This window comes from Rhinoderma darwinii, chromosome 5 (assembly GCF_050947455.1).
Source record: "Rhinoderma darwinii isolate aRhiDar2 chromosome 5, aRhiDar2.hap1, whole genome shotgun sequence".
NCBI classification, from domain to species: domain Eukaryota; kingdom Metazoa; phylum Chordata; class Amphibia; order Anura; family Rhinodermatidae; genus Rhinoderma; species Rhinoderma darwinii.
In genome coordinates this window covers 305,464,126-305,490,255 of record NC_134691.1, presented here as the reverse complement: position 1 = coordinate 305,490,255, position 26,130 = coordinate 305,464,126, and the positions used below count along the sequence as shown (strand labels likewise).

At 41.3% G+C, this 26,130-nt stretch overlaps 1 protein-coding gene across 2 annotated transcripts in view; it reads left to right on the top strand.

Annotated features, from left to right (window-relative positions):
• The window catches only part of LMBR1 (limb development membrane protein 1), a 143,048-nt gene that overhangs the window by 84,549 nt on the left and 32,369 nt on the right, over positions 1 to 26,130 (top strand). For both annotated transcript variants that reach the window (XM_075827398.1, XM_075827399.1), the window contains 3 exons: positions 538 to 606; positions 3,295 to 3,359; positions 11,427 to 11,499. In XM_075827398.1, coding sequence (XP_075683513.1) covers positions 538 to 606; positions 3,295 to 3,359; positions 11,427 to 11,499 — 207 coding nt within the window. The remainder of the gene's footprint in view (positions 1 to 537; positions 607 to 3,294; positions 3,360 to 11,426; positions 11,500 to 26,130) is intronic.

The window sequence follows — 26,130 nt, the reverse complement described above, 5'->3', positions numbered from 1 at the left end:
TACTGAATGGTGAGTGCCGTGGTATTTCTCTATCTACATTATTATGTGTCATAGAGTAGACTGGAGGAGCTGGTCCAGAGTTTTACCAACCTTGATATAAGCGCCTCCCACTCCGACCTCCATAGGCGTCACTATGCACATTCACCCGAGCCAAATACATATGTTTGTTATACTTGCTTTTGTTTGCAGTTATTCTTTGTGGCTCTGTTCACATGTACATTGGAGGCTCTGTTCGGGGGTTCCCGCGCAGATTCATTCATTCTGAAACTATGGACACCATGGCGGAACTCATAAGTCAATGGGGTCAATGACCGCCTGTGGTATTCATCATACATCATAAGCGGAAAACCGGGACGCAGATGTGAACAGAGCCTTATAGGTGTACTAATAATGGGCACAGAAGACTGTATAAATGCAGAATATACATTTTAGTCAAACAATGTGGTGATAAATGGGAAATATTGGGTTTGTTTTTCTTTCACCTTTTTGATTGAAAAACCTGTTAGAAACTTTATTTACTTTTCTTTCTCCAATTAGACCTTTGGGAATTTTATCTTCCCTACTTGTATTCCTGTATTTCGCTCATGGGATGTCTCCTGCTACTCTGTAAGTAATGTATTCTATTATGAAACCCAATAGAAATGGTATTTGCAATTTATAACAATATTGAGGGGAATTTTAGCAAAGTTTCTACATCAGTTTTCTGGCTTAGAAATGTCACAAACGTCCAATCTTCTGTCGAGTTGAGGCATAGGGGGCATTTTGTGTCTTCTTCCCTTCCTTTCCTTTCTCTGTCCTCTTTTCTTCTTGCTTTACTATCTCTCTCTGTTGTGCCTACTCATGGTCCTTTGTGCATGGCTGCGGGTTCAGGGTGCATAGGGCGACTGTGTCCATTATTGTTTCAGATGGGCAGTATTCTTATGTTTGCACTTCATACTAGAATCGTTTTGGCCTGCGAGTCGATGTTTGTGCTGCTGATGTTTGCACTATCGTCTCTTGTTTATTGGAAAATGGAAAATAAAAGAATTTATAAAAATAAAAGAAATGTCACAAACGGACCAAAAGTTGTTAAAAATAGTGACTTTTGTACGGTTTCCTAGAAAGCAAGTACTATGCACACCAGATGGGAGTGATTTTTCAAAGTTGATTATATGCACTACCATTCAAAAGTTTGGGGTCACCCAGACAATTTTGTGTTTTCCATGAAAACTCACACTTATATTTATCAAATGAGTTGCAAAATGACTAGAAAATATAGTCAAGACATTGACAAGGTTAGAAATAATAATTTGTATTTCAAATAATAATTTTCTCCTTCAAACTTTGCTTTCGGCAAAGAATGCTCCATTTGCAGCAATTACAGCATTGCAGACCTTTGGCATTCTAGCAAGGCCCTCCTACAAGTTGGATTGGCTTGATGGGCACTTCTTGCGTACCATACGGTCAAACTGCTCCCACAACAGCTCTATGGGGTTGAGATCTGGTGACTGCGCTGGCCACTCCATTACAGATAGAATACCAGCTGCCTGCTTCTTCCCTAAATAGTTCTTGCATAATTAGGAGGTGTGCTTTGGGTCATTGTCCTGTGGTAGGATGTAATTGGCTCCAATCAAGCGCTGTGCACAGGGTATGGCATGGCGTTGCAAAATGGAGTGATAGCCTTCCTTATTCAAAATCCCTTTTACCTTGTACAAATCTCCCACTTTACCAGCACCAAAGCAACCCCAGAGCATCACATTACCTCCACCATGCTTGACAGATGGCGTCAGGCACTCTTCCAGCATCTTTTCAGTTGTTCTGCGTCCCACAAATGTTCTTCTGTGTGATCCAAACACCTCAAACTTCGATTCGTCTGTCCATAACACTTTTTTCCAATCTTCCTCTGTCCAATGTCTGTGTGCTTTTGCCCATATTAATCTTTTCCTTTTATTAGCCAGTCTCCGATATGGCTTTTTCTTTGCCACTCTGCCCTGAAGGCCAGCATCCCGGAGTCGACTCTTCACTGTAGACGTTGATACTGGCGTTTTGCGGGTACTATTTAATGAAGCTGCCAGTTGAGGACCTGTGAGGCGTCTATTTCTCAAACTAGAGACTCTAATGTACTTGTCTTGTTGCTCAGTTGTGCAGCGGGGCCTCCCACTTCTCTTTCTACTCTGGTTAGAGCCTGTTTGTGCTGTCCTCTGAAGGGAGTAGTACACACCGTTGTAGGAAATCTTCAGTTTCTTCGCAATTTCTCGCATTGGAATAGCCTTCATTTCTAAGAACAAGAATAGACTGTCGAGTTTCACATGAAAGCTCTCTTTTTCTAGCCATTTTGAGAGTTTAATCGAACCCACAAATGTAATGCTCCAGATTCTCAACTAGCTCAAAGGAAGGTCAGTTTTATAGCTCCTCTAAACAGCAAAACTGTTTACAGCGGTGCTAACATAATTGCACAAGGGTTTTCAAGTGTTTTCTAATCATCCATTAGCCTTCTAACACAGCAAACACAATGTACCATTAGAACACTGGAGTGATGTTTGCTGGAAATGGGCCTCTATACACCTATGTAGATATTGCATTAAAAACCAGATGTTTGCAGCTAGAATAGTCATTTAGCATTAACAATGTATAGAGTGTATTTCTGATTAATTTAATGTTCTCCTCATTGAAAAAAACTGTTCTTTTCTTGCAAAAAAAAGGAAATTTCTAAGTGACCATAAACTTTTGAACGGTAGTGTGTGTGTGTGTGTGTGTATGTATGTGTGTGTGTGTGTGTGTAGATATATATAATGTGATTAAACTCCCATAGAATATAATACATAATGTCATCAAAGAAAATAGAATCAGGTGTACATATCACAAATGCATGTAAAGCTTCGTCAGAAGCAATGGATGGGATAAGTAGGTACACATTGACCCAGATGTCACAGATTATCTTAAATCTATATGGAGAATTACAGCAAATATATTTTACATATTTAAAGCGGTGCGTTTCATGCAGAAAAACGCCAAGTACAGGAAAAGTTGCAAATCATCATAGTATAAATTTTGTATCCAGGTCTACTGGTTACAGGGTAATTATCACAGTACATCAACACATCTGTAGAGATAGTTAAGGCATCTCCTCCATTACTTCTTATTTCCATTATTTCTTAGACGATGTGTATTAGTTTATAGAACATAATAATTTCTGATGCTGCATTGTAATAGTCTTATTTGGTAATATGACGGTCATAATATAAAAAATGTATGTATAATTCTCTTAATTCAATGATTCTTTCTCTAAATATAGCTGGTTATTTTACTTTGCAGTGTGTACACCTATTGGCCTTTCTCGAATGTTTGCAGTAATGGGTCAACTTTTGGTGAAACCGAATGTAAGTGTTTTGAATTTTTATTATATATATATATATATATATATATATATATATATATATATATATATATATATATATATATGTTATAAGTTATAATTGCAGATAAAGCTATAGTATAATATGTATGAGAAATATCTTTCAATACCCTGCAACTTAGTTAGGAAATAGTCGTGGAGTACTTCATACATTTGAACGACTCATTGTTAGGGGGGATTCACACGAGCGTGTATTCGGTCCGTGCGGGCCGCGTGGTTTTCACGCGGCACGCATGGACCAATACAAGTCTATGGGGCAGTACAGACAGTCCGTGCTTTTTGCGCAGCGTTTGTCTGCTGCGCAAAAAGCGCGACAGGTTCAATAACTCTGCGTATTTCGCGCATCACGCACCCATTGAAGTCAATGGGTGCGTGAAAATCACGCGCACCACACGGAAGCACTTCCGTGGGACAAGCGTGATTCGCGCAACAGCAGTGAAAAGGATGAATGAAAACCGAAAAGCACCACGTGCTTTTCTGTTTCCGAACATCCAAACGGAGTGTCTTTGCGATGAGCGAAGCCGGACAAGCGTACCGAACTTCACCGGGTTCGGCCAAACTCGTTTTGGCCGATCCCGGCAAAAAAATTATCGGTACGCGACGTCAGGAGATAGTCACTGTCCATGGTGCTGAAAGAGTTAAACTGTTTCAGCACCATGGACAGTGACTTGCGATCCCAAAATACATTAACCTGTAAAAAAAAAACGAAGTTCTAACTTACCGATTACTCCTGTCTCCTTCCTGCAGTCCGACCTCCCGGGATGACACTTCAGTTCAAGTGACAGCTCCAGCCAATCACAGGCCAAGCACAGGCTGCAGCCAATCACAGGCTGCAGCGGTCACTTGGACTGCTGCGTCATCCAGGGAGGTGGGGCCCGATGTCAAGAGAGGCGCGTCACCAAGGACGCGTCACCAAGGACGCGTCACCAAGGCAACGGCCGGGAAGTTCTCGGTAAGTAGGAACTTTATCTTTTTTTTTTACAGGTTTTTCGCTGTTGTGTTCGGCATTCACTGTCGAGGGTGCTGAAAGATTTAGCTCTTTCAGCACCTTGGACAGTGACGGGCGTTGACAAGCCTCATCTCTATGATGCCGGCTGCGCGAAAATCACGCAGCCGCGCATCAGACACGCATGACACACGCAGCTGTCAAATGGTTTTTGCGCTCGCAAAACGCTGCGTTGTTTGCGCGCGCAAAAACGCAACGTTCGTGTGAATCTCCCCTTATTATAGCACCCCCTCCCCACTATTGCTTCCCCCATTGATTGAAATTATTGGATTCCTTGCAAATCCTCGGTTTACAGCAGGGGTAATGAAGCATTACATTGAAATTCATTGGCAGCTCTTTGTAGCAGCTCCCTGCTTTGGCTGATAGAGGGTGTTCCTAGATCAGGGACCCCTTCTATTAACTTATCATAGAACAGTCCTGGCCAAAAGTTTTGAGACTGACAGACATCTTTTGTTTTCGCAAAGTTTACTGCTTCAGCTTTTATAGTAGCAATTTGCATTAACTCTAGATTGTTATGAAGAGTGATCAGATGAATTGAAATTGATTACAAAGTCATTCCTTGCCATGAAAATTAACTTAATCGCAAAACCCCCATTTCCACTGCATTTCAGCCCTGCCACAAAATGACCTGCTAATATAATTTCAGTGATCTTCTCGCTAGCTCAGCGGAAAGTGTTAATGAGGACAAGGCAGCTGATATAATTCATTAAGCATAACAGAGTGATAAGAGCAGACTGGTTGCTGTAAAAGAGGGATGGTGCTTGAAATCATTGCTTCTTCTGTTAACCATGGTTACCTCCAAGGAAACACGTGCAGTTATCATTGCTTTGTATCAAAGCGCTTTACAGGCAAGACCACTGTTGCTTGTAAGATTGCCCCTAAATCAACCATTTATTGGATCATCAAGAACTTCAATGAGAGAGGTTCAATTGCTGTGAAGAAGGCTTCAGGGTGCCCAGAAAAGTCCAGGAAGTGCCAGGACCGTTTCCTAAAGAGGATTCAGCTACGGGATCGGTTTAACACCAGTGCAGAGCTTGCTCAGGAATGGCAGCAGGCAGGTGTCAGTGCATCTACACGCACAGTGAGGCGAAGAGTTTTGGAGGCTGCCTGTTGTCAAGAAGGGCAGCGAAGGAGCCACTTCTCTCCAAGAAAAACATCAAGGACAGACTGACATTCTGCAGGAAGTACAGCGATTGGACTGCAGAGGAAAGGTGTAAAATTATTTTCCGTGATGAAGCGCTACCATGAGTCCTGTGTCATGTCAACCATAAAGCATCCTGAGGCCGTTCATGTGTGGGGTTGCTTTTCATCCAAGTGAGTGGGCTCACTCACAATTTTGCAAAAGAAAACTTCCACAAATAAAGAATGGGATCTAAACATCCTCCAAGAGCAATTTATTCCAGCATGATGGAGGACCAGGTCACAAGGCAATAGTGATAACTAAGTGATTAGTGATAAGCTCATTGAACAAAACATAAACATTTTGGGTCCATGGCCAGGAAACTCCCAGATCTCAATCCTATTTGAGAACCTGTGGTAAATCCTCAAAAAGCAGGTGGACAAACAAAAACGCAGAAAGTGTGATAAACTCCAAGCACTGATTACACAAGAATTGTCCTGAAAGCTAATATCCTGAATGCCAGAGGTAATTGCAGAAGTCTTGAAAAAGAAGGGTCAACACTGTAAATATTGTCTTTATATAAACTTGTCAAAAGTTTAAGATCTTATGACACTCTGGCAGGGGATTCCGCTACTGGAGAAGCCCCTGGTGTCACTATCCATATATGGACAGTGACATCTGGGGCTACTCCTGGAGCGGAATCCCCGGTCTGGTAGGGAATTCCACTTTTAGAGTTAACCGCTGACGTCACTGTCCATATATGGACAGAGACGTCAGGGGCTTCCTGTAGGAGTGGAATCTTCGGCCAGAGGGATTCCGCTCTTACAGAGAGCTACATTGGTGCTATCTACAGGAAGGTGGTGCCATTTACCGGGGTGGGGGGGGGGGGGGGGTGGCACTATCTGCAGTGGGGATATTTCTAAATACAGGGGGGATGTTTCTATCTACAGGGGGGTTGCGCTATTTACAGGGGGTGTGGGTCGATCTACAGTGGGGTGCTATATGCAGGGGGTGTGCGCTATCTACAGGGGACACTGTGGTTCTATCTACATGGGCACTGTGTGTGGCACTATGTGGGCATTATCTACAGGGAGAACTGTGGCACTATTTACAGTGGGCACTATCTATGTGGGCACTGGCACTATCTATGTGAGCAATGTGGCACTATCTACAGTGGTATTGCGTCACTATCTACATGGGCACTGAGGTGTTTTAAGGTGGTTGGGACAAAAAACCCTAACGAATAAAATTCATCCATTATTTTTTTATTTCTTTTTTTTAAAGTCCATGAAAAAATACCGGCTAAAACGGTCAGACGGCCGGGAAATGGATTCAAATTTTGAGACACATTGATGCAAAACAGCCATGAAAAACTGACCGTTTTCTAGTTATTTGTCTGCTTATAATAAAAGTTGAAAACACTGAATTAATTAAACTAATCTTGAAAATGAAAGCCTCATAAGTCTTGTAAAAAAAAACAAAGTAAAATAGTTGTGATATTCAAGGCGGTTCCAAAGATATTATCGTTTAAAGAAGTGCATATCTTAAATGGAATATTTGACCTGGACACGGGCATCAAGGACCCTTGGTCATGAAAGGGTTAATATCCGTATAAAACTAGAAAAATGGGAAGAGGGAGGCGATTATAGGGGCTATACATTTCAATGAATCATGGGTGACTGACAAACATCCAGTTTCATTGCTGTTCAGCATGACTACGGTAACTTGGCTACTTCCTGGACGCAGTTACAAAGAAAGAAATGGTCAGGGGAATAACTGGCTGACACCGCTCCAGATGGGGACTAACATATTTGGAAATGTGAGCAAAAAAAATAAATCTTAGTCGAATTTTAGCTGCAGTTGCCATCTGCAACCACAGCTACTGCCTGCTATGTACTTAATACTCTGATATTGAGCTGTGTGAGCGGAAATCAAGGTCTACCTGAAGCTACTCAGCAGGTTGCTGGTACCTCTGTAATAAACACTAACAGACCTATGTCTCCCATTACTCTTCTAAACTGAAGACAAAAAGGGGAGAAAGGAGAGGACAACCCTATTTATAAAGTGTCATCTAAATGGATCCTGCAGTCTGACCAAATTACATTTTACTGTTCTTATTATAATGTATTAGATACTGTCTCCTAATTTTTTTCATTTCTCATCGTAATGGAAAGGGTTCAGTAATTTGGGGTCTTTATTTTTTTAAACTATGTGCGCTTTATTCCTATTTGAGTTAATTACTGTCGTGGAGGCTAAAACGCTGAGAATGACAGGCTCAACTAATTGACAAAAGGAAGATTTTTTTTCTAAGCTTCCCTAAAAAGTTCTTGCTTGTCCTGTTTCAACACTCTTAAGTCAAGTAGCAGCGCACTGTTCTTATAATTCACTCCTCACTCTGAGGCTTCCCTTGTTCTGGTGGACAGCCACTGAATTCCTCCAACATTCCTCCTCCACTCTTTATAGCTCTCTTGCATCAATCCCAAGCCTTTAGTCACATGAACCTGTGACCTTAGTCCACAACGTTACTTTTATTTGTCAGTCATTCCCTCTTTTGCATCCAACTGTTGAAGACATTTGCCATTTTATTTTTTCTCCATCTACAGACACCTTTTTTGACTTCCGCTACTCTTGTAACATCTACTTTATGCCTAATAAATTTTTTTTTTGGGGGGGGGGGGGGTTATATAATTGTATCGATTTGTATTATACATTTTGTTGCCTTTTTCACTTCTTTAATTGTGAAGTTTATAATTGTGTTTAAATAAACTTGTGTTGACAGTTCAGTTTTAACTAATGAAAGAACTGAAAATTGATGGGCGAACATCATTGCAGATTGTCAAATTTGACAGGCAATATAGTGCTGCATGCCGCACTATTTTTCCTGTCAAAACAAAGTAGACCGTAGCTGTTTTGAAGGAAAGGGTGTTCACACCAAATATTGATTTTGATTTAGATTTCTCATCTGTTCATTCACGTTTTTTTTTAATCAATTAACAAAATACAAAAGCTTATTAACCATTCTATTTTTGTATAGTTTTTCTATAGTTAAAGGGTATGTATCTAACATTTTGCTTTTGCCGCAGCTTGTCTGAATCTAAAAATGGAGTAACTTTGTTGCATCATTTTGTGTCTACAGCTACTATGTAGACCTGTGTTTCCATGGTAACAGACTACAAACAAACTCATTGTAGTCTGATCCTGCAATCATAATTCCTTCTATCGATCACCTACTTTTTGTTAACATACTTTCGATAGGTTAGCAAGTAGCAGGGGACAAATAGACTACAAATAAACTATTTGCAAAGTTGCTCCATTGTTCATGTCCGATTCATTGGAACAACAATAATAATTTAAAGAAAAAGGCTGAAAACCTGGACATAGCCTTCAACCCTTTCACTGCCAAGGGCATCTGTTATAAATCATGACTTTAAACACTTTCCATAACTAGAATATAAGGGCTGCAGCTTAGATATATCAAAGGATCAAAGCTGTTGGTGCAATATTCGGGGAGCAGCACTCGTTTAAATTCGGGGAGCAGAATGAAATGTTTTTTCTTCCTGGTTCTGTCACTGTAAGGGAGAGGGGAAGCTTCAAGTGACCAGAAGAAGAAAGATCACAGCCTGTTACTGCCATCTCTCCCACTGCATAGCCTTCCAGTGACCCCAGGGGGATGATACAGGAACTTTGCTTCATGTTTTATTACCCCTCTTACCCATCAGGGAGGATATGTGCTCTCTGTCACGTTTAGGGGGGAGCGTTCTTATTTCCTACTACAGCGGTGAGCAGATGAGCAGTTGCACGTCTAATCACACCCTGTATCAAATCAGAACATTTGTTGACTCCGTGAATCGGATGTTTACCGGCATCTGGAACGCAGAGACTTTTGGTCTATTCAGTTCTGGTGATTGTGTGAAGATATCTGCATGTAGACCTAAGCATATATAAGTTGCCTGTGTGAACTCTGCACATCTTGTAGTTTTATTTTAAGGAGGTGTTGTGCATCTCGGGGCTCTGCTTGGGTCAGACTTTTAGCCACAAAAATGACTTTTTATGCGGTTTTTTTTACACAACGTTATTCTTTGATGCAAAATTGCATGAAAGCGCCTATGATTGTAAAGTCCTGGGTGACATATTCACAATGTGCCAGGTGTATACTTTCAGAAAATACAGTGCTGTCAAAAAAATTCTACTATTTTGGCATATATGTCACACTTGAATGTTTCAGATCATCAAACTACTTTTATTATTAGACAAAGATAACAAAAAATGCTGTTTTTAAATGAAGATTTTATTTATTAAAGGAAAAATGCTGTTCAGCCCTACCTGGCACTGTGTGGTAAATTAAATGCCCCCTTGGCTACTAAATCAACCAGTTAACTAAATTAAATTGACAATTGGTGTTCAATTTCACCAGCCACACCCAGGCGTGACTACTGCCAGACCTGTTGAATCTAAATATCACTTAAATAGAACCTATCTGGCAATGTGATGTAGAAGGTTTAAAAAAGTAGCACCTGATGCCACGTTCTAAAGCCTATTCAAATACAGATGCCAAACAAAGTCATTGAAATCTACCAGTTTGGAAAGGGTTACAAAGCCATTGCTAAGGCTCTGGGACTCCAGCAAACCACAGTGAGAGCCTTATCCACCAATGGAGAAAACTTGGAACAGTGATGAACCTTCCCAGGAGTGGCTGGCCAACCAAAATTCTAACCAAGAGGGCATCGACGACTAATCCAGGAGGTCACAGGAGAACCCAGGCAAATATCTTATGAACTAAAAGCCTCACTTGCCCCAGTTAAGATCAATTTACACGATTCCACAGTAAGAAAGACATTGGGGAAAAAAATGACATCCATGGGAAACCTACAAGGCGCAAACCACTGCTGACCAAAAAAACACAACAAAGGCTCATCTCCCATTTGCCAAAAAACATTTCGATGACACCTGAGACTTTTGGGATAATTTTTTGTGGACTGATGAGTCAAAGGTGGAACATTTTGGAAGACATGGGTCTCGTTACATCTGGTGTAAAGCGAACATCGCACTCCACCATAAGAACATCATACCAACAGTCAAACATGGTGGTAGTGTGATGGTCGGGGGTTGCTTTGCTTCTGCAGGTCCTGGATGACTTGTCATAATTGACGAAACCATGAATTATGCTCTGTATCAGAAAATCCTGAAGGAAAATATCTGGCCGTCATTTTGTGACCTAAATCTCAAGATCTGTTGGGTTATGCCGCAGGACAATGATCTGAAGCACACCAGCAAGTCCACCCCTGAACGACTCCAAAGAATCAAAATTAAGGCTTTGGAGTGGCCGAGTCCAAGTCCTGACTTGAATCCCATTTAGATGCTGTGGCTAGACCTTAGACAAGCAGTTCATACTCGAAAACCCCACAATGTAGCCGAAATAAATCAATTCTGCCAAGAAGAGTGGACCAAAGTTCCCCCACAGCAGTGTAAAAGACTCATCGCAAACTTTTTGTTGCAGTTATTACTGCCAAGGGTTTCACAACCAGTTATTCGGTTTAGGGGAGGAGTTACTTTTTCATATGGGTGATCATAGGTTTTGATTTAATCTTTATCCTGAATAAATAGAATAATCATTTAAAAGCTGCGTTTTGTGTATACTTGTGTTGTGTTGTCTTCGCTGGATGATCTGAAACATTCAAATGTGGCAAATCAGAAAAACACGCAAAAATCGGGTGAGGGGCAAGCACTTTTTCACAGCACTGTATGGTTATTGGGGAATAATATGATTGTTTTGTGTATGTCAAAAGTGTAAAAATTGTCGCGGCGGTGAAAGGTGAAAAATTATTTTGCTTTTTCGAATTCTTATTATAGTAAAGTGTGTGTGTGTATATATATGCCTTAATAATAGTTTTATCTGCCTGTTTTAGATCCTTGAAGACCTTGATGAGCAGATGTACATCATAAGTCTACAGGAAGAGGCTCTACAAAGAAAGCTCAATGGTATTTTTCTGTTACGTTTTTAGTTCTTCACATTGGTTATTTTTGTTCTTTCCATTTGTATCTTTCTATATTCTCATTATTGACACTTTAATGGAGCACTCTGGGGTTGTAGAAATAAAGTTGATTGATCTTTGCCCCTGCCTAAAGTAGGCAGGAACACGCTCTTTGCACCCACCACCCTTGTTTCATGACTTTTAGCATAATAGCTTTTTAGATGGGCAATCATTAATTTAATTTCCACCTGCAGCCACCCCATTCCCCACGAATACCTGCAGCTACTCTACGGACTCCATTCCTTACATCTTAAAAATATATTTCAGGCTAGTGCTGATTGGTTACAGCATTATCAGCAGCTCGGACACCGCATCCAGTTGGCTGTACAAAGATATTTAAAGGCATAGCATGTTTTTATTTTCCTTTTTTATGAATAAATTGAACTGTCTTCCCCACTTCCTTAACCGTGCCCTAGGCATCTCCCTACCTATGATCCTGGAACTGAAGAATGGTGTTCCAGTCCTATCCCTGATATATTGGGGACTGAATTGCTGTAGAGCAGGGGTCTCAAGCGGATGCGGCCCCTGGGGCTGTCATCTGCGGCCCGTGAGACACAGAGCCGCTAGACTCTGGAATTCCCTGACATCGCTGTCCACATATGAACAGCGATGTCTGGGGCTTCCCCAGAGCCGGAGTCCCGTGCAGAGCGCTAGTATCGGCTCTGCTCCGGGACTCTGTGGAATTCCCTGACATCGCTGTCCATATATGGTCAGTGTGTCAGGGTCTTCCCCAGAGCGGAGTCCCGAGCAGAGCGCTAGTACAGGCTCTGCTCCGGGACTCTGTGGAATTCCCTGACATCGCTGTCCATATATGGTCAGTGTGTCAGGGTCTTCCCCAGAGAGGAGTCCCGAGCAGAGCGCTAGTACAGGCTCTGCTCCGGGACTCTGTGGAATTCCCTAGAGCAGGAGTCCCAGTGATGTCAGGACCACAGCTGGGACTCCAGCTCTGGGGTTGCCCCTGACATCTCTGTCCATATATGGACAGTGATGTCAGGAGCAGAGCTGGAATCCCAGGCAGAGTGCTAGAAGCGGCTCTGCTCCGGGACTCCAGCTCTGGGCAAGCCCCTGACATCACTGTGGCAGCATCTGCGGAGGGCACTGTGGCAGCATCTGCGTTGGGCACTGTGGCAGCATCTGCGTTGGGCACTGTGGCAGCATCTGCGTTGGGCACTGTGGCAGCATCTGCGTTGGGCACTGTGGCAGCATATGCGTTGGGCACTGTGGCAGCATCTGCGTTGGGCACTGTGGCAGCATCTACGGAGGGCACTGTGGCAGCATCTACGGATGGCACTGTGGCAGCATCTACGGAGGGCACTGTGGCAGAATCTGCGGAGGGCACTGTGGCAGCATCTGCGGAGGGCACTGTGGCAGCATCTGCGGAGGGCACTGTGGCAGCATCTGCGGAGGGCACGGTGGCAGCATCTGCGGAGGGCACGGTGGCAGCATCTGCGGAGGGCACGGTGGCAGCATCTGCGGAGGGCACGGTGGCAGCATCTGCGGAGGGCACGGTGGCAGTATCCGCGGAGGGCACTGTGGGGCAGCATCCGCGGAGGGCACTGTGGGGCAGCATCCGCGGAGGGCACTGCGGCAGCATCCGCGGAGGGCCAAACGCTGCCAACTGAGCCACCGGACTGCATTTAGCGACACTTAAACTGGAAAACTGGATTGTTGAAATAAGCACGTGGAGAAATATCTCAAATTTTAAACCTAGCGGTATTATTATAGTAATATAGTGTTATAGTAGTTCAAATAAGTAATTTATTAACAATAATTTTGTGTTGTATCAAATTTGAAAGTAATGCGACCCGACCACTTCACATTTTTCCTATATGCGGCCCACTTACCCTGCCGAGTTTGAGACCCCTGCTGTAGAGTATACAGCATATTACATACTTTTTTGCTTTATTTCAGTTTACTATTTTGGGAAATCTCTATTAAAATGCTGAATAACGTTGAGTTTCAGGAAGACCCTCCAGGAATCACTTCCCATGTAACCGTAAAACACAAGTTCCTAGTCCTATCTGCTAAGCAGTCACCTGGATTGTCTGCTAGTCTTTTACAGACAAGTGGGTGAATGCGTTTGGATAGCATGTTCACATCCCCTGATCTCTGTTGCTACAGTGTTTGTTGCTGGTGTTTCTGTGCACATATTTTGGCACCATTTGTGCAGTTGAAAGTGCTACATTTAAGAATTGACAAACAATTGGTGGACAATAGACATCTATTAATTGGTCAGTCTTGAATAAGTGCCTTGTTTTGTATGTTTATACATCTCTTCACCGTGAGATTTCCTGGTCTGTCCCCCTGCAAAACTTAGGGGGAGATTTATTAAGACTGACGTTTTATCTGACCGTTTTTAGTTGGAGTAAGATGTGAACGCCTCTTAATAAATGTGTTGCATCTTTCGGGTGACTGCGCGCCATTCATTTTCCCCCTTCCCATTGGACATAAAATAAGTATGCTCACCTCACTGCTCCTCTTCTCCCCTCCAGGTCCCCTCTGGCTCGCTCAGTATTCTGCGACTCATACAAGGTCCTAAAACGAGCAGCGTTAGGGCCTTAAATGCGCCAGAGCAGCATCCTGAGTGCTGCGTCACATACTTTGTCGGTGCCCGGCAACAGTATTTTCAATGAGTTGCGGAATGCTGAGGGGAGAAGAGGAGCAGTCGGGGGAACATACTTTTTCTTTGCAATTGTCAGATGGGAAGGGGCGGTAGTCCAATCTGGGAGGGCAAGGTACGGGGCCTCTGCCTTTTCCCTTCGCCCCACAGAGTGAAATCTTTGATTTCTGCAATAATTTATGCCAGTTTTCTGGTATAAATTTGTGGCCGTGCCCCTTTTTCACAAAGGGCAGCATTAAAAGGCCAAAAGTTGCAAATTGCAACTTTTGTGCCCTTTCGCGACTTTTCTACACCTGAAAACTGGCGAATAAAGGTTAATAAATTCCCCCCTTTGTGTGTTCCAGGATTTTACATTGATGACTTATCCTCAATGTATAATTGAGATTATCCAACCGCAAGGACCCTGATTGATCAGCAAAACGAAGTGGGGGATGACAGACCTTTATTGCAATACCTGACATGGCGACGTTGATACATGTGTGCCTGTGTCTTGTACTGCAGTACCAAACACAGCCACACACATGCAAGTCGCTGTGTCGAATAATGCCATAAAGGGTCCGCGCCCTTCCACCAAGTGCTGTTGCCTCTTCGTTCTGCTGATCATACATTAATGGCATATACTTATCAATGTAAAAGCCTGGAAAACCCTGTTAATTTGTAATGTGTGAAATCTCGTCGAAGTAAACATTAGGTGTCCTATTACACGGCCCAACATGGACCGTGTAAACTAGCGCCAATCAACAATCGATTGCGCGTCCCTATACATAAGCAATCGTTACTCTGATCGCTCGTCAAAAGCGATCGCTTCATCTAGGTGGTTAGATCGCACCCGATGGTTGCTATGACAATGATCGGCACCCACGGAAGTGAATAGTACAGAAGCCCATTAGGCCCTACCCGCAGGCAAATCCTAATAGGCTTGCTGTCAGTGAATAACTTACCGCTCTAATACACTGCACTATGTAGGTAGTGCAGTGTATTAGAATAGCGATCAGGGCTTCATGCCTTCAAGTCCCCTAGTGGGACAAAAAAAAAAGTTAAACTAAAGTTAAGAAAGTAAAGTTTCAAGTTAAAAAACAATAACTGCCTTTTTTTTCCCATAATAATCTTTTATTATAGGAATAAACAGAAAACATTTAAAAAATAAAGTACAGATATTTGGTATCGCCGCCTCCGTAACTACCCAAACGATAAAGATATCACGTTATTTTCCCCGCACTGTGAACACCGTAAAAAAAAACAATCCCAGAATCACTGTTTTTTTGTTCACCAACCCTCCCAAAACATGTAATAAAAAGTGATCATGGTCCCAAAATTGTACCAATAGAAACTGCAGCCTGTCCCGCCCAAAAAAAAGTCTGCAGAATTTATGGTCATTTATAGCGCACGGTAATCGCCATAAAAAAACATTGCTTGTTCTGAATGTTGTTTTAAATACTTTTGTGGGGTGCAGTTTTTAAAATGTGGTGTTTTCCAAGGGTTTCAAATATATGGGTACCGCAAAGCCACTTCAGAACTGAATTGGCCCCTGTAAAAAATAGCCTTTTGAAATTTTCTTGACACTGTGAGAAATTTCTGCTAAAGTTCTAAGCCTCGTAACGTCCTAGAAAAATAAAAGGATGTTCAAAAAACGATGCAAATATAAAGTAGACATATGAGAAATGTTAATTAGTGACTATTTTGGGTAGTATTACTATCTGTTTTACAAGTAGATACATTTAAATGTAGGAAAAAAAATCATAATTTTTGCAAATTTTCTCTACATTTTGGTGTTTTTCACAAATAAGCAATGAATTTATCGACCACATTTTAACACTAACCTAAAATATGTCACGAGAAAACTTTCTCGGAATCGCTTGGATAGGTAAAAGCATTCCAAAGTTATTACCACATAAAGTGACACGTCAGATTTGAAAAAATGGGGCTGGTCCTGAAGGCCAAAATGAGCTCGGCCCTGAAGGAGTTAGAGACGTCTAATCAGGCGAAGGTCACCTAGTTTTCTCAGGAACAGCCTATTAGTGATTAAAATACACCTGTCACATTCACAATACAGACCGCTTTTTATGAATTAAACTATTCTTGAAAATGTGTATAAAGCCAAGGTGAATTAATAAACTACAATTTCATAAACCTAAAAATAGTCACCAACATAGAACAGGCACCGTTTGTAGCTTATAATAGAAATCCTGTACAATTTTTCATGCACATGTTTGAGCATTACCGCTATTTAATCAAAAATTGAAGTGGTTTTCTGGGACTAAAACCTTGATCTGCTCCGAAACAACCCCTGTCGACCATTGGTACGAACTGCAGTGCCCCTTCTATGTTTTTTTTTTTTTATCGAGAGACACTGACTCGTCTGTACTGTATGTGTGGCTGTACCTGGTACTTTTGTTCAGACTCATTTAAAGAGGCTCTGTCACCACATTATCAATGCCCTATCTTGTACATAATGTGATTGGCGCTATAATATAGATTATAACCTATTTTAGCTTTATGCTAATGAGTTTCTTAATGGACAACTGGGCGTGTTTTACTTTTTGGCCAAGTGGGCGTTGTACAGAGGAGTGTATGACGCTGACCAATCAGTGACCAATCAGCGTCATACACTTCTCTCCATTCATTTACACAGCACATAGCGATATAGCTATATTGCTATGTGCAGCCACATAAACACACTATAACGTTACTTAAGTGTTCTGACAGTGAATATACATTAGCTTCAGCCAGGACGTCATGTCTATTCACAATCCTGACACTTCTGTAGCGTCTCTGTGAGATTTACAGCAAGGCAAGCGTGATCTCGTTTTAAATGACAGGTTACATCGTAATCTCGCAAGAGTGTCCTCTGTAGGGCTGGTATACGTTGGCATAGTTTTTTTTTTTAAGGATGGTATAGCGTAGTAGACAACGCTATTACATTCTGAGGGATCCAGCAAATAAAAACAAAACATATACTGCAAAGTATACGTTTTTTTAAAAAAAAACATGGGAGCCTATGTGGGATGCAAGCCACTGTATGGCATTGGTCACAGGTATATAGTTAGTACAGTTGAAAAAAAGACACATGTCCATCAAGTTCAACCAAGGGACGGAAGCAAGGGAAGGGATGTGAGAAATTATAGAACTTTATTTTACCCCTATTGATCCAGAGGAAGGTCTAAAACATAAATAAAGTAAATAAGACTTAACTATAAGACATTAACCAATCTTCCCTAAAAAGGAAAAATTCCCTCCTGATCCAAACTAGCAATCTGCCTGGATCAACATGCAAACAAGAATCCTACACATTGACATAAGAGCTGATATTTTTTCGTTCTAAGAAATTATCTAAGCGTTTTTAAAAGCCATCTAATATTGCTGCTGTGACTAGCTCCTGTGGTAGGCTATTTCACAAATTAACAGTATTTATGGTGAAGAAGGCTTGTCGACCCTGGGGAGCTTCCCAAGGGCTGTAGTTCTCGGCCTGGGGATTCTGTCCCTGTGGAAGCTGCTGTTGTCACTGTCCTAAGTTGAAAGCCTCTGAAATCACTGCCCATATATAGAGTCCCCAGCTAGAGCATCGGATGCGCTCTGGTCAGGTAATCCGGGACTGGAGAAGCCCCTGAAGTCACTGTCCGTATAAGGACAGTGATGTCAGGAGTCTTCCCGGGCATAGCGTTTCAGGTAGCGCTCTGCTTGGGGGGGGGGGGATGGGTTCAGGCCATGTATCCCACTGTATCTCTATACAATGGGATACATTTCAGCCTTCTATTAGTTATAGGTCAGGAGTCCTCCCGATGTATACCTCTGACAGAAGGCTATAAACTTGATGTGATCAGGGCTTGTTAAATTATGACTGCCACATTAAGAGTCGGTAAGGAGTTTTCCCCTAAATATAAGTCAATTGACAACTACCTCATAAAGGTTTTTCGCCACCTTCTGGATCAGCACAGCAGGTTCTATCAACCTTTTTAAAGTGACTGTTTTTTTTTTCAACCTTATTAATTCTATTACTATGTTACTGGGCCTTGTTGGAATGGACCCCCCCCCCCCCCACTATTCCAGGTTGATGGCCTGATCCAAGGATCGGTTGTCAATTCATATTCTGGGAAACCCCTTTAATGCTGGAGTAAAGGAATTTTGCTGTATTTTCCTAAAACCTCATCCCAGTGTAACTTAAAGGGGTTGTCCACTACCGGACAACTGATGACCTATTCACCGGATAAGCCATCAGTATATTATCGGTGCGGGTCCGACACCCATACCCCTCACCGATTGGCTGCCAGCGGCCGCCGGATGTCATTGCACAGTTTGCATTGTACGGAGCTGGAAGCAGTTGGCTCCGTACATTGCATATCGGTCGACTGCAGCTCGGCCACTATTCCGTGGCCGGAGCCATCTGCTTCCAGCATGGACGTCCGGTGCCTGGAGGCAACAGGAGAAGCTGATTGGTGCGGGGTCCGGGTGTTCGACCCCTCCCCCCACCGATCATATACTGATGACCTATTCGATGGATAGGTCATCAGTTGTCCGGTAGTGGACCCCTTTAATAACTGTACAAGTCAATGCAATGAGAAATAAAACTTTGATGTTTCAATATGTGAATTAAAACTAGTGAGGGAAAAGAAGGCCAAAATGGAATTTGTGGTTAATGAGCATAACAAATTATACCTTACACCATCTAACTAATTAATGGGAAGCTAAAACATCAATTACATCAGCACGCAGGCAAGATTTAATACTCCATCAATAGAGGATTGCTCAGCAAAAACTAATCCTGCAGAGGCTGCGACTGTGAAACTGGACAATGTGACATTAACGGACTGAGGAAGTTTGTGTTTTTGCTCTGATTCGATGGTTTGCACAGCAGTGGATTATCACATGAATGAACTGATTTGCTGCTTCCACTTTCTACTTCAGTTCACCTGTTTCGCAGCGATGAAAGCTCTTCCGAATGGAACACCATTAGTTCCCTTGACTTTAACCTTATGTACTAAATATATTTAGTTGATGAAAGGACAAGTTACTTAGATGGTATCACAAGAGCACCAGTTGTCATCACACACTTGTTTTCGTTTCCTGCAGCCATTCACAATTAATTGTCTCCCAAGTGAACAATGCCTGGTGCTACGAGGAATAATCTGCCTGCAAAATGCTATTTCAAATTGTTTCAAGGTCATAAAGGTATTCGAGGTTAAGGAGCAAGTAAAACAATAGTTCAAAATCCTTCATGGGTTAGAAAGTTGTGCTCAGTGGAAAGCATCAGACATCACTTAAATGTAAAGATTATATTGGTTTCCTGTCCAGTTGGGAAAAAAAAAATGTGTATATATATATATTTTATATTTGCACTTGGGGACTGATATTTTACACGCTGCATATAGTATATATTGGGAAGTTACACCATTGCACATTCTCTATTACGTGAACCTTCTACGACAGTGGAGGCCTTACTACTGCCGGTCCGGCCCGGGGTTACTCTGCTGTGACATTCTCCCCAGTTTATATATACACATGGCAAGTTAGTAGTTGTAGACTTTTAAATGTGCCCAGAGAAACTTTAAGGCCAGGGCTACATTTAGACCTTTTTGGAGTGCTACTGTTTGAATTTAACTACTGAGCTACAACTGCAGTCCAAATGAATACATTGAGTTGCATGCACTCTTGTGGACTGCAGCTGTCACTGAAGAGTTAAAATCAATCAGTAGCGCTACAAAAAGTCTAGGTGTAGCCTTGGCCTTCACTTTACTGAATTATTAAGTTATTAGAAATCCGCTTCTACCGTTCCAATAGGTGCAGGCAAGAAACTGTTAATGTGATGTTCTCACTACAAAGCTGTACGTTCTGAAAGGCTGTACATTAGTACTTTGTTCTGAATACACTGAAGGATTAGTGTCTGTCTCTTTCTTGGTGCTCAGCAAAGCCCAAAGTGTCTTTATCAGCAGACGTATTAATCAAAGGAACATGCTGATATTACCCTGGCACTTGCATGCTAATGCGAAGATGAAGACATTACTGTTATCACATCTTTTTCACTTTGCTTTTTACTTTATTTCCCCCACACTTTTGATGTTCTGCATATTGAAGGAAGGCAAGGTATTCCACAATGTTAACTTCTGTCCAATTTCTATTCAATCCTACCAATATCTATCTATAATTGTGTGTTTATGGCCAATTGCTGATTGAAATCTTTCTCATCGCACCAGAAAACTGGCGTTGAAAAGTTGATAAATTCCCCCATTTTTCTTTCAATCCCCATTATCACCACGATTGTTGCGTCCGAATAGCAACAAAAACTCATCTAAAAGAGACCTAAATTATAAGAAATAGGAAGGTTTTCCGGAAGATGTAAATTGGTTATATCCTAACAAAGTTTGGCCTCTTACACACAAGACGGAAATGCTGTGTATTTTCCTTGCTGAAAATCTGCAGCGAATTACAGTCCCAGCCATGTGTATAAAACTTGAACAAATCTCATTGAGATGCTTCTGAACATTTTCCACACCAATCTGTGGACTTTGAAATCTGCAACATTCTCATTCTGTTGTGAAGATCGTAGATGTGGTGAAATCTGCAGCAAAATCTGCACGTAATGCAACAAATGTGGGTACCCGATCTGTGTGTGTAAACAACGAACTCAATCAGATATTGAAATTGGTCTGATTCATTAGAAATCTATGTGTGTGTACCCAGCTAAAATCTCAACCAACACAGCAAAGCATAATACAGTTGGCTTTTATCAAAAAAATCTCAGATTCAGTTATCCAGGTGGTGGATTATGACAAAAATAAGAATGTACTTTGGGTATATCTAGTGGACAGTGAGCACTTTTATTCTCACAGTGCTCACAAAACCGCACCTGACTGAAATCAAAAGGGGACTTGTCATCTGAACCTTTCAGAAGTGCATGTTCAGACTTTGGGCCTACAGTTCATGTGACCCCTGCATTGAAGATAACACATATTTCCATTTCTAGTCCACGATAAAAAGTTTTTATACAGTCCTTATGATAGATCTCCATTAACCCGTTACCGCAAATGGGCTTACCATTATGTCCTAATTGGAGTTTTGTGCTCAGAGAGATGGGGCTCCCTCTGTCACTTTCATCTGTTCCCCACGACGTGAAAGCGGGGCGCTGATGGGTTTCCATGACGGCCAGGGGCCTAACAAAGGCCCACGGCCTTCCATGACTTTATGCCTATTAGACCGTGCCAAAGTCTGTTTTACACTAACCGGCAATAATGCTTTGAGTATACCAAAGCATTATAGAAGTGATCAAACTATCACATCGTGAAGTTCCCTACTGGGACTAAAAAGATAATTAGAAACCTTTTCCGGTTGGGTAGTAAAGTAGTCATCAGTCATTATTCTTGCCACACGTTTGGTTATCGCCAGACATTGGTAGTCCCCTTCTACTCCTTGGCTACGGGAGGTCATTGCCGCAGTCTCCCATTCCTGCCAAATGGAGCAGCTTTATGTTACTAGATTCCCTGGAGTTCATTCTAATTTGTCAACGTGGCTCCCATGGACTGTTTTTATTTTTTTGGGCGGTTTCTTCCGTGTGACCGCATACAGAACTGTGATTAGTTATATGATTGGACACTTCTCAACGTTTGCTTCACAATTGTATTCCTGTAATCATATGCACTTATTTGCTCTGTCTGTTAACATGGCTAGTAATGCATAATGACTTGATATACAAACCTTATGCTCAGGTATACTTTTGTTCTCCTCCCTCTGCCTCTTCCTCCCTTCTTACCTTTTACCACTGTACTAGATGATGATGTACGTGTACATATTATTTGGTACACTGTTTGCCTTGTTTAATTGAAAAATTCAATAAAAATCGAACCAAAAAAATAAAGAAACATTAAATACCGTTTAATAAAATAAAACTAAACATGTATGGTATTGCTGCAATCGTAATGACCCGTGTAATAAAGTTAATGTTATTTAAGCTGCACGGTGGACGATGTAAAAAAACAGCGGAATTCCCCCCAAATAATTTATTGAAGTTAATAAAATGTATATACCCCAAATGGTTTTATTGAAAAATATGACTCATCCCACAATAAACAGGCTCTCATACAGCTACATTGACAGAAAAACATCGTTCTGAACTATGTCACTCTTGGAATGCGGTGACATATTTTTCTATAAAATGTGCTGGTATTGTGCAAAAGTAGTAAAACAAAAAAAAACAACTTTATAGATTTGGTAGTGCCATAATAGTACCGACCCAAAGAATAACCGTAACAAATTATATATGGAGTATGGGGAATGACGTAAGTTTAAACCTCAAAAAACAATGGTGGAATTGCTTTTTTTTCTATCGATTTGACCCAAAAAAATAAGTACGTTCCATGCACCCCAAAATGGTGCTACACAACACGTCTAAAAAAACAAACAAAAAACAAGCCTTGATACCGCTCCGTCGATGGTGTAAAAAAAAAAAAAATTATGACCAACAGAATGTGGCGACACGAAAACAAATTATTAAAATAAATATATATTTAAATTGTATATTTACCGTGTAAAAGTAGTAAAACAAAAAAAAAAAAAGAAAATTTGCATTAAACAAATAAAATATATTTAGCCGCTCTGGCGGCCAAATGAGTCCACAAGTCCAATGATCCGAGAGTGTAACTCTCTCTCACTTTTTTCCACCTTGAGGAAAGGTAAACGTGTAGCCTTGTTAGATGTTAATCGCCTGGGCTTTGTAGTTAATCTTCTCAAGCAAACCTGATTTGAGAGAACTGACAATAGAATAGCACCGCCATTACAACGAAATTTTTAAGGTTTAATGGTACTCACAAAAGTAAGTTTAAAAACGTGACACGCCAAGTCTCTGCCCAACCCTGGGTTTCGCTGTATCGGCTTCTTCCAGGGCATATATAAATTTGGTACGACCCGCAGAATAAAGGTCACATGCAATTAATGCTGCTTGTTGAACAGGTCATTATTTGAATGGCCTCATGTAACACACTGCACCGCGTATCTTATTAAACCTTAGGAATTACAAAACTGGAGGAAAAGATGCGTATGCAGAACATAGCACAAACTTTAGATATCGAAACTTATGCCCACCAGCTTACATTATATGTAACCGCCAAAAAGGGCTACTGCTACAATGTACATATTACAGTATTTCATTCTTTTTAGTGAAGCCGGTCCAAAATACTATGCTAATTCATTACATAATATATTTTTATGGGGGTTAGTATTTCTGTTACAGCTCCAATTCCCTTCACACAGTCATAGAATTCAATGCTACAGTTCTGGCTGCCTGCAGCCACCACTAGGGGGAGCTCACTACAGACCAATTTATAAATTCAAAGGGAGCTGTATAAATCTGTCTTCAGTAAGCTCCCCCTTATGATGGCTGTAGGCGGCTAGAATTTCATTATGTTACTCTATGGCTTGAAGGCTATGGACAACTTTTGTGGGAAAAAAAATATTTTTACATACGTTAGTGGTTACTAACTCTACCCTGCGTACACTGATGAGTAAAGTTGTATTCAGATGTTGCAGTTGAGGTGCGGTTAAAACTGCATAAAAAAAATGCATCCAAAAACAGCATGCATTTTTACAACGATTTGATGCCTTTTTCGCTGCAATTGCATTTTTACCACACCCGTATAGAGAAAAGCAAAAAGGTCGCGGTAAAAACGCATGTGGTTTTAAAATGTGTTTTAACCTCAACCGCAACGTCTAAATATTCCCTTAAGGCCTTATTTACACGAGCGTAGTTCACGTTCGTGATACGCGTGTGAAAATCACGCACGTCGCACGGACCTATGTTAGTCAATGGGGCCGTTCAGACATTTCGTGTTTTTCACGCAGCGTGTGTCCGCTGCGTGAAACTCACAGCATATCCTTTACTTTAGCATTTTTCGCGCATCACACACCCATTGAAATCAATGGGTGCGTGAAAACGGCACACGGACGCACTTCCGTGTGCCGCGCGTTATTCGCGCTACAGTTGTTGAAGAAATTAAGGGAATAATAAAACCATCACCTTCATTTCTGTTTCTAAACATCAAAACCACGTGTCATAAGGGTCCCATACGCGCAAAAACCACGCAGCCACGCACCAAACACTGATGCCTCACGGAACTGCAATGCGCAAAAAACGCAGCGGTTTTTGCACGCGCAAAACGCACACCTTCGTGTAAATAAGGCATAACACTGAGAGGAAGGAGAGAGAGCAGATGCCCTGAGCCCTGAGCCAAGAATATCTAGAAAGTTGCTTCATTTTTCATTTAGGGAGCAAATGAACAATAAAATAAATAAGTCACCTCAAAGGTGTTTATGAAGAAATCCCAGGAATTTGGAGCTCTGAGAACAATTTAGTAGTTCATCCCCAAAGACGATAGATATATTTTGAAATTTATCAGCACATTTTGGACCTAATGTATATCTTTTAAAAAAAAGAAAAAAAATGAAGCAATTTGCCATTTGAGAGAGTAATCACGGTTCCTGGTACCCATACACTGATCTCTATGACCAACACTGTAGGGGAGGCATTATTCACATGTGTTTCTGCAGGTTTTCATATACAGGTGTCATTGTATAGGTGGGATACGTTCAATGCTCTGTGGATATAGAAAAAATATATATACGTATGATTACCCATACAGGCTGTCCACCTGTAATTTATCAAATCGGCCCTAGCCTCAGGCTAAACATGTCTATAGGTTTCCATTGTCAGACGGAGGTCAAAAGTGGGTCACTTTGGCCTCCGTCTGGCCAGTATACTGAAAAAAAACAAAAATGGAATAGTGTAGTAGACTATTCTATTCGATCTTGCAGGGTCCAGTAAAAAAAAAAAAAAGTATAATTTTTTTTCGTCGTGTTAGCCCATGGGTGACAGGTGGCATCCGTCACTCACATATTTTACACTGATACATCATTAGCATAATAATAGCTTTTCATGATGTGTCCGTTAAACGGATGTCATTGTGGTGGAGTCATTAAACGGATGCCTAACCGTGGCATCGGTCCTCCATAGGCTATAATGGTATCTGCTTAACGGATTAGTCATGAAAATGGTCTTGAGTTAGACGTTTCCATTAAACCAATGCCGTAATAGCCAATGGGTGACCGACGCCACTGTTAGGGGATACGTCGGGGGCTTTTGATGTCGTATATGTCAAACGTGGGCCGAAAACTTGATGTGAACATAAAGCCTAAGGTGAGGGATAGTATGCAATAGGAACTTACAGGATGAAGGCTACTTACCTACGAGTTTCTTAGCAAGTCCGTAAAGGAAATTCTGTGTCCAGTAAAGTCCTATGTGAAATAAATGAAGAATCCAATGAGTCAATATCTATATAAGTAACAGATGCAAATATTCATAGAGTTTCTCTCTCTCTTTATGGGAAATGTCCCTATGTAGAAAACCTTTTGTGTAAATAATCCATAAACTAATGTTAACCTCAAACGTGTAGTAAATGACCTGGGATGGACAAAGTCAAGGTGAACGTGTAACTCTGAAGCCTTTGGGTATAACATTACAATTAACTCCGTGTTCTGAAAATGATTATAATGCAATGCTGTAAAACATCAGGAATGTCAGCGCTTATCTTGTACACAAACAAATCCCTGACACTTTGCCTTTTGATTAACCCCAGTGAATTCCTTAATATCTAATTACACTCAAATTATACATAGGAAGTTTCAGAAGAGCTCTGTAGCAAAATGTATAATTATGTGCCATCTTGCTCCGCACCCAAGGGTTGGCTTTCAGTTTGCGAACACAATCGGGAGTTGTGATTTGTCAATGCAACTCCCCCAAAAACAAGATTGGAGCAGGTAACTTTTCAACATCTTAAATTTCACATCTATAGCATCAGGTTTTTATTGAGAAGAATAAAGCAAAGGAAGATTTTTATTTTTTTTCTGTATATTAAATAAAATTTAAAAAAAAAATGCCTGCAGCTATTGGTTTTCCAAAATCCGCAGAGACGGGTGTGG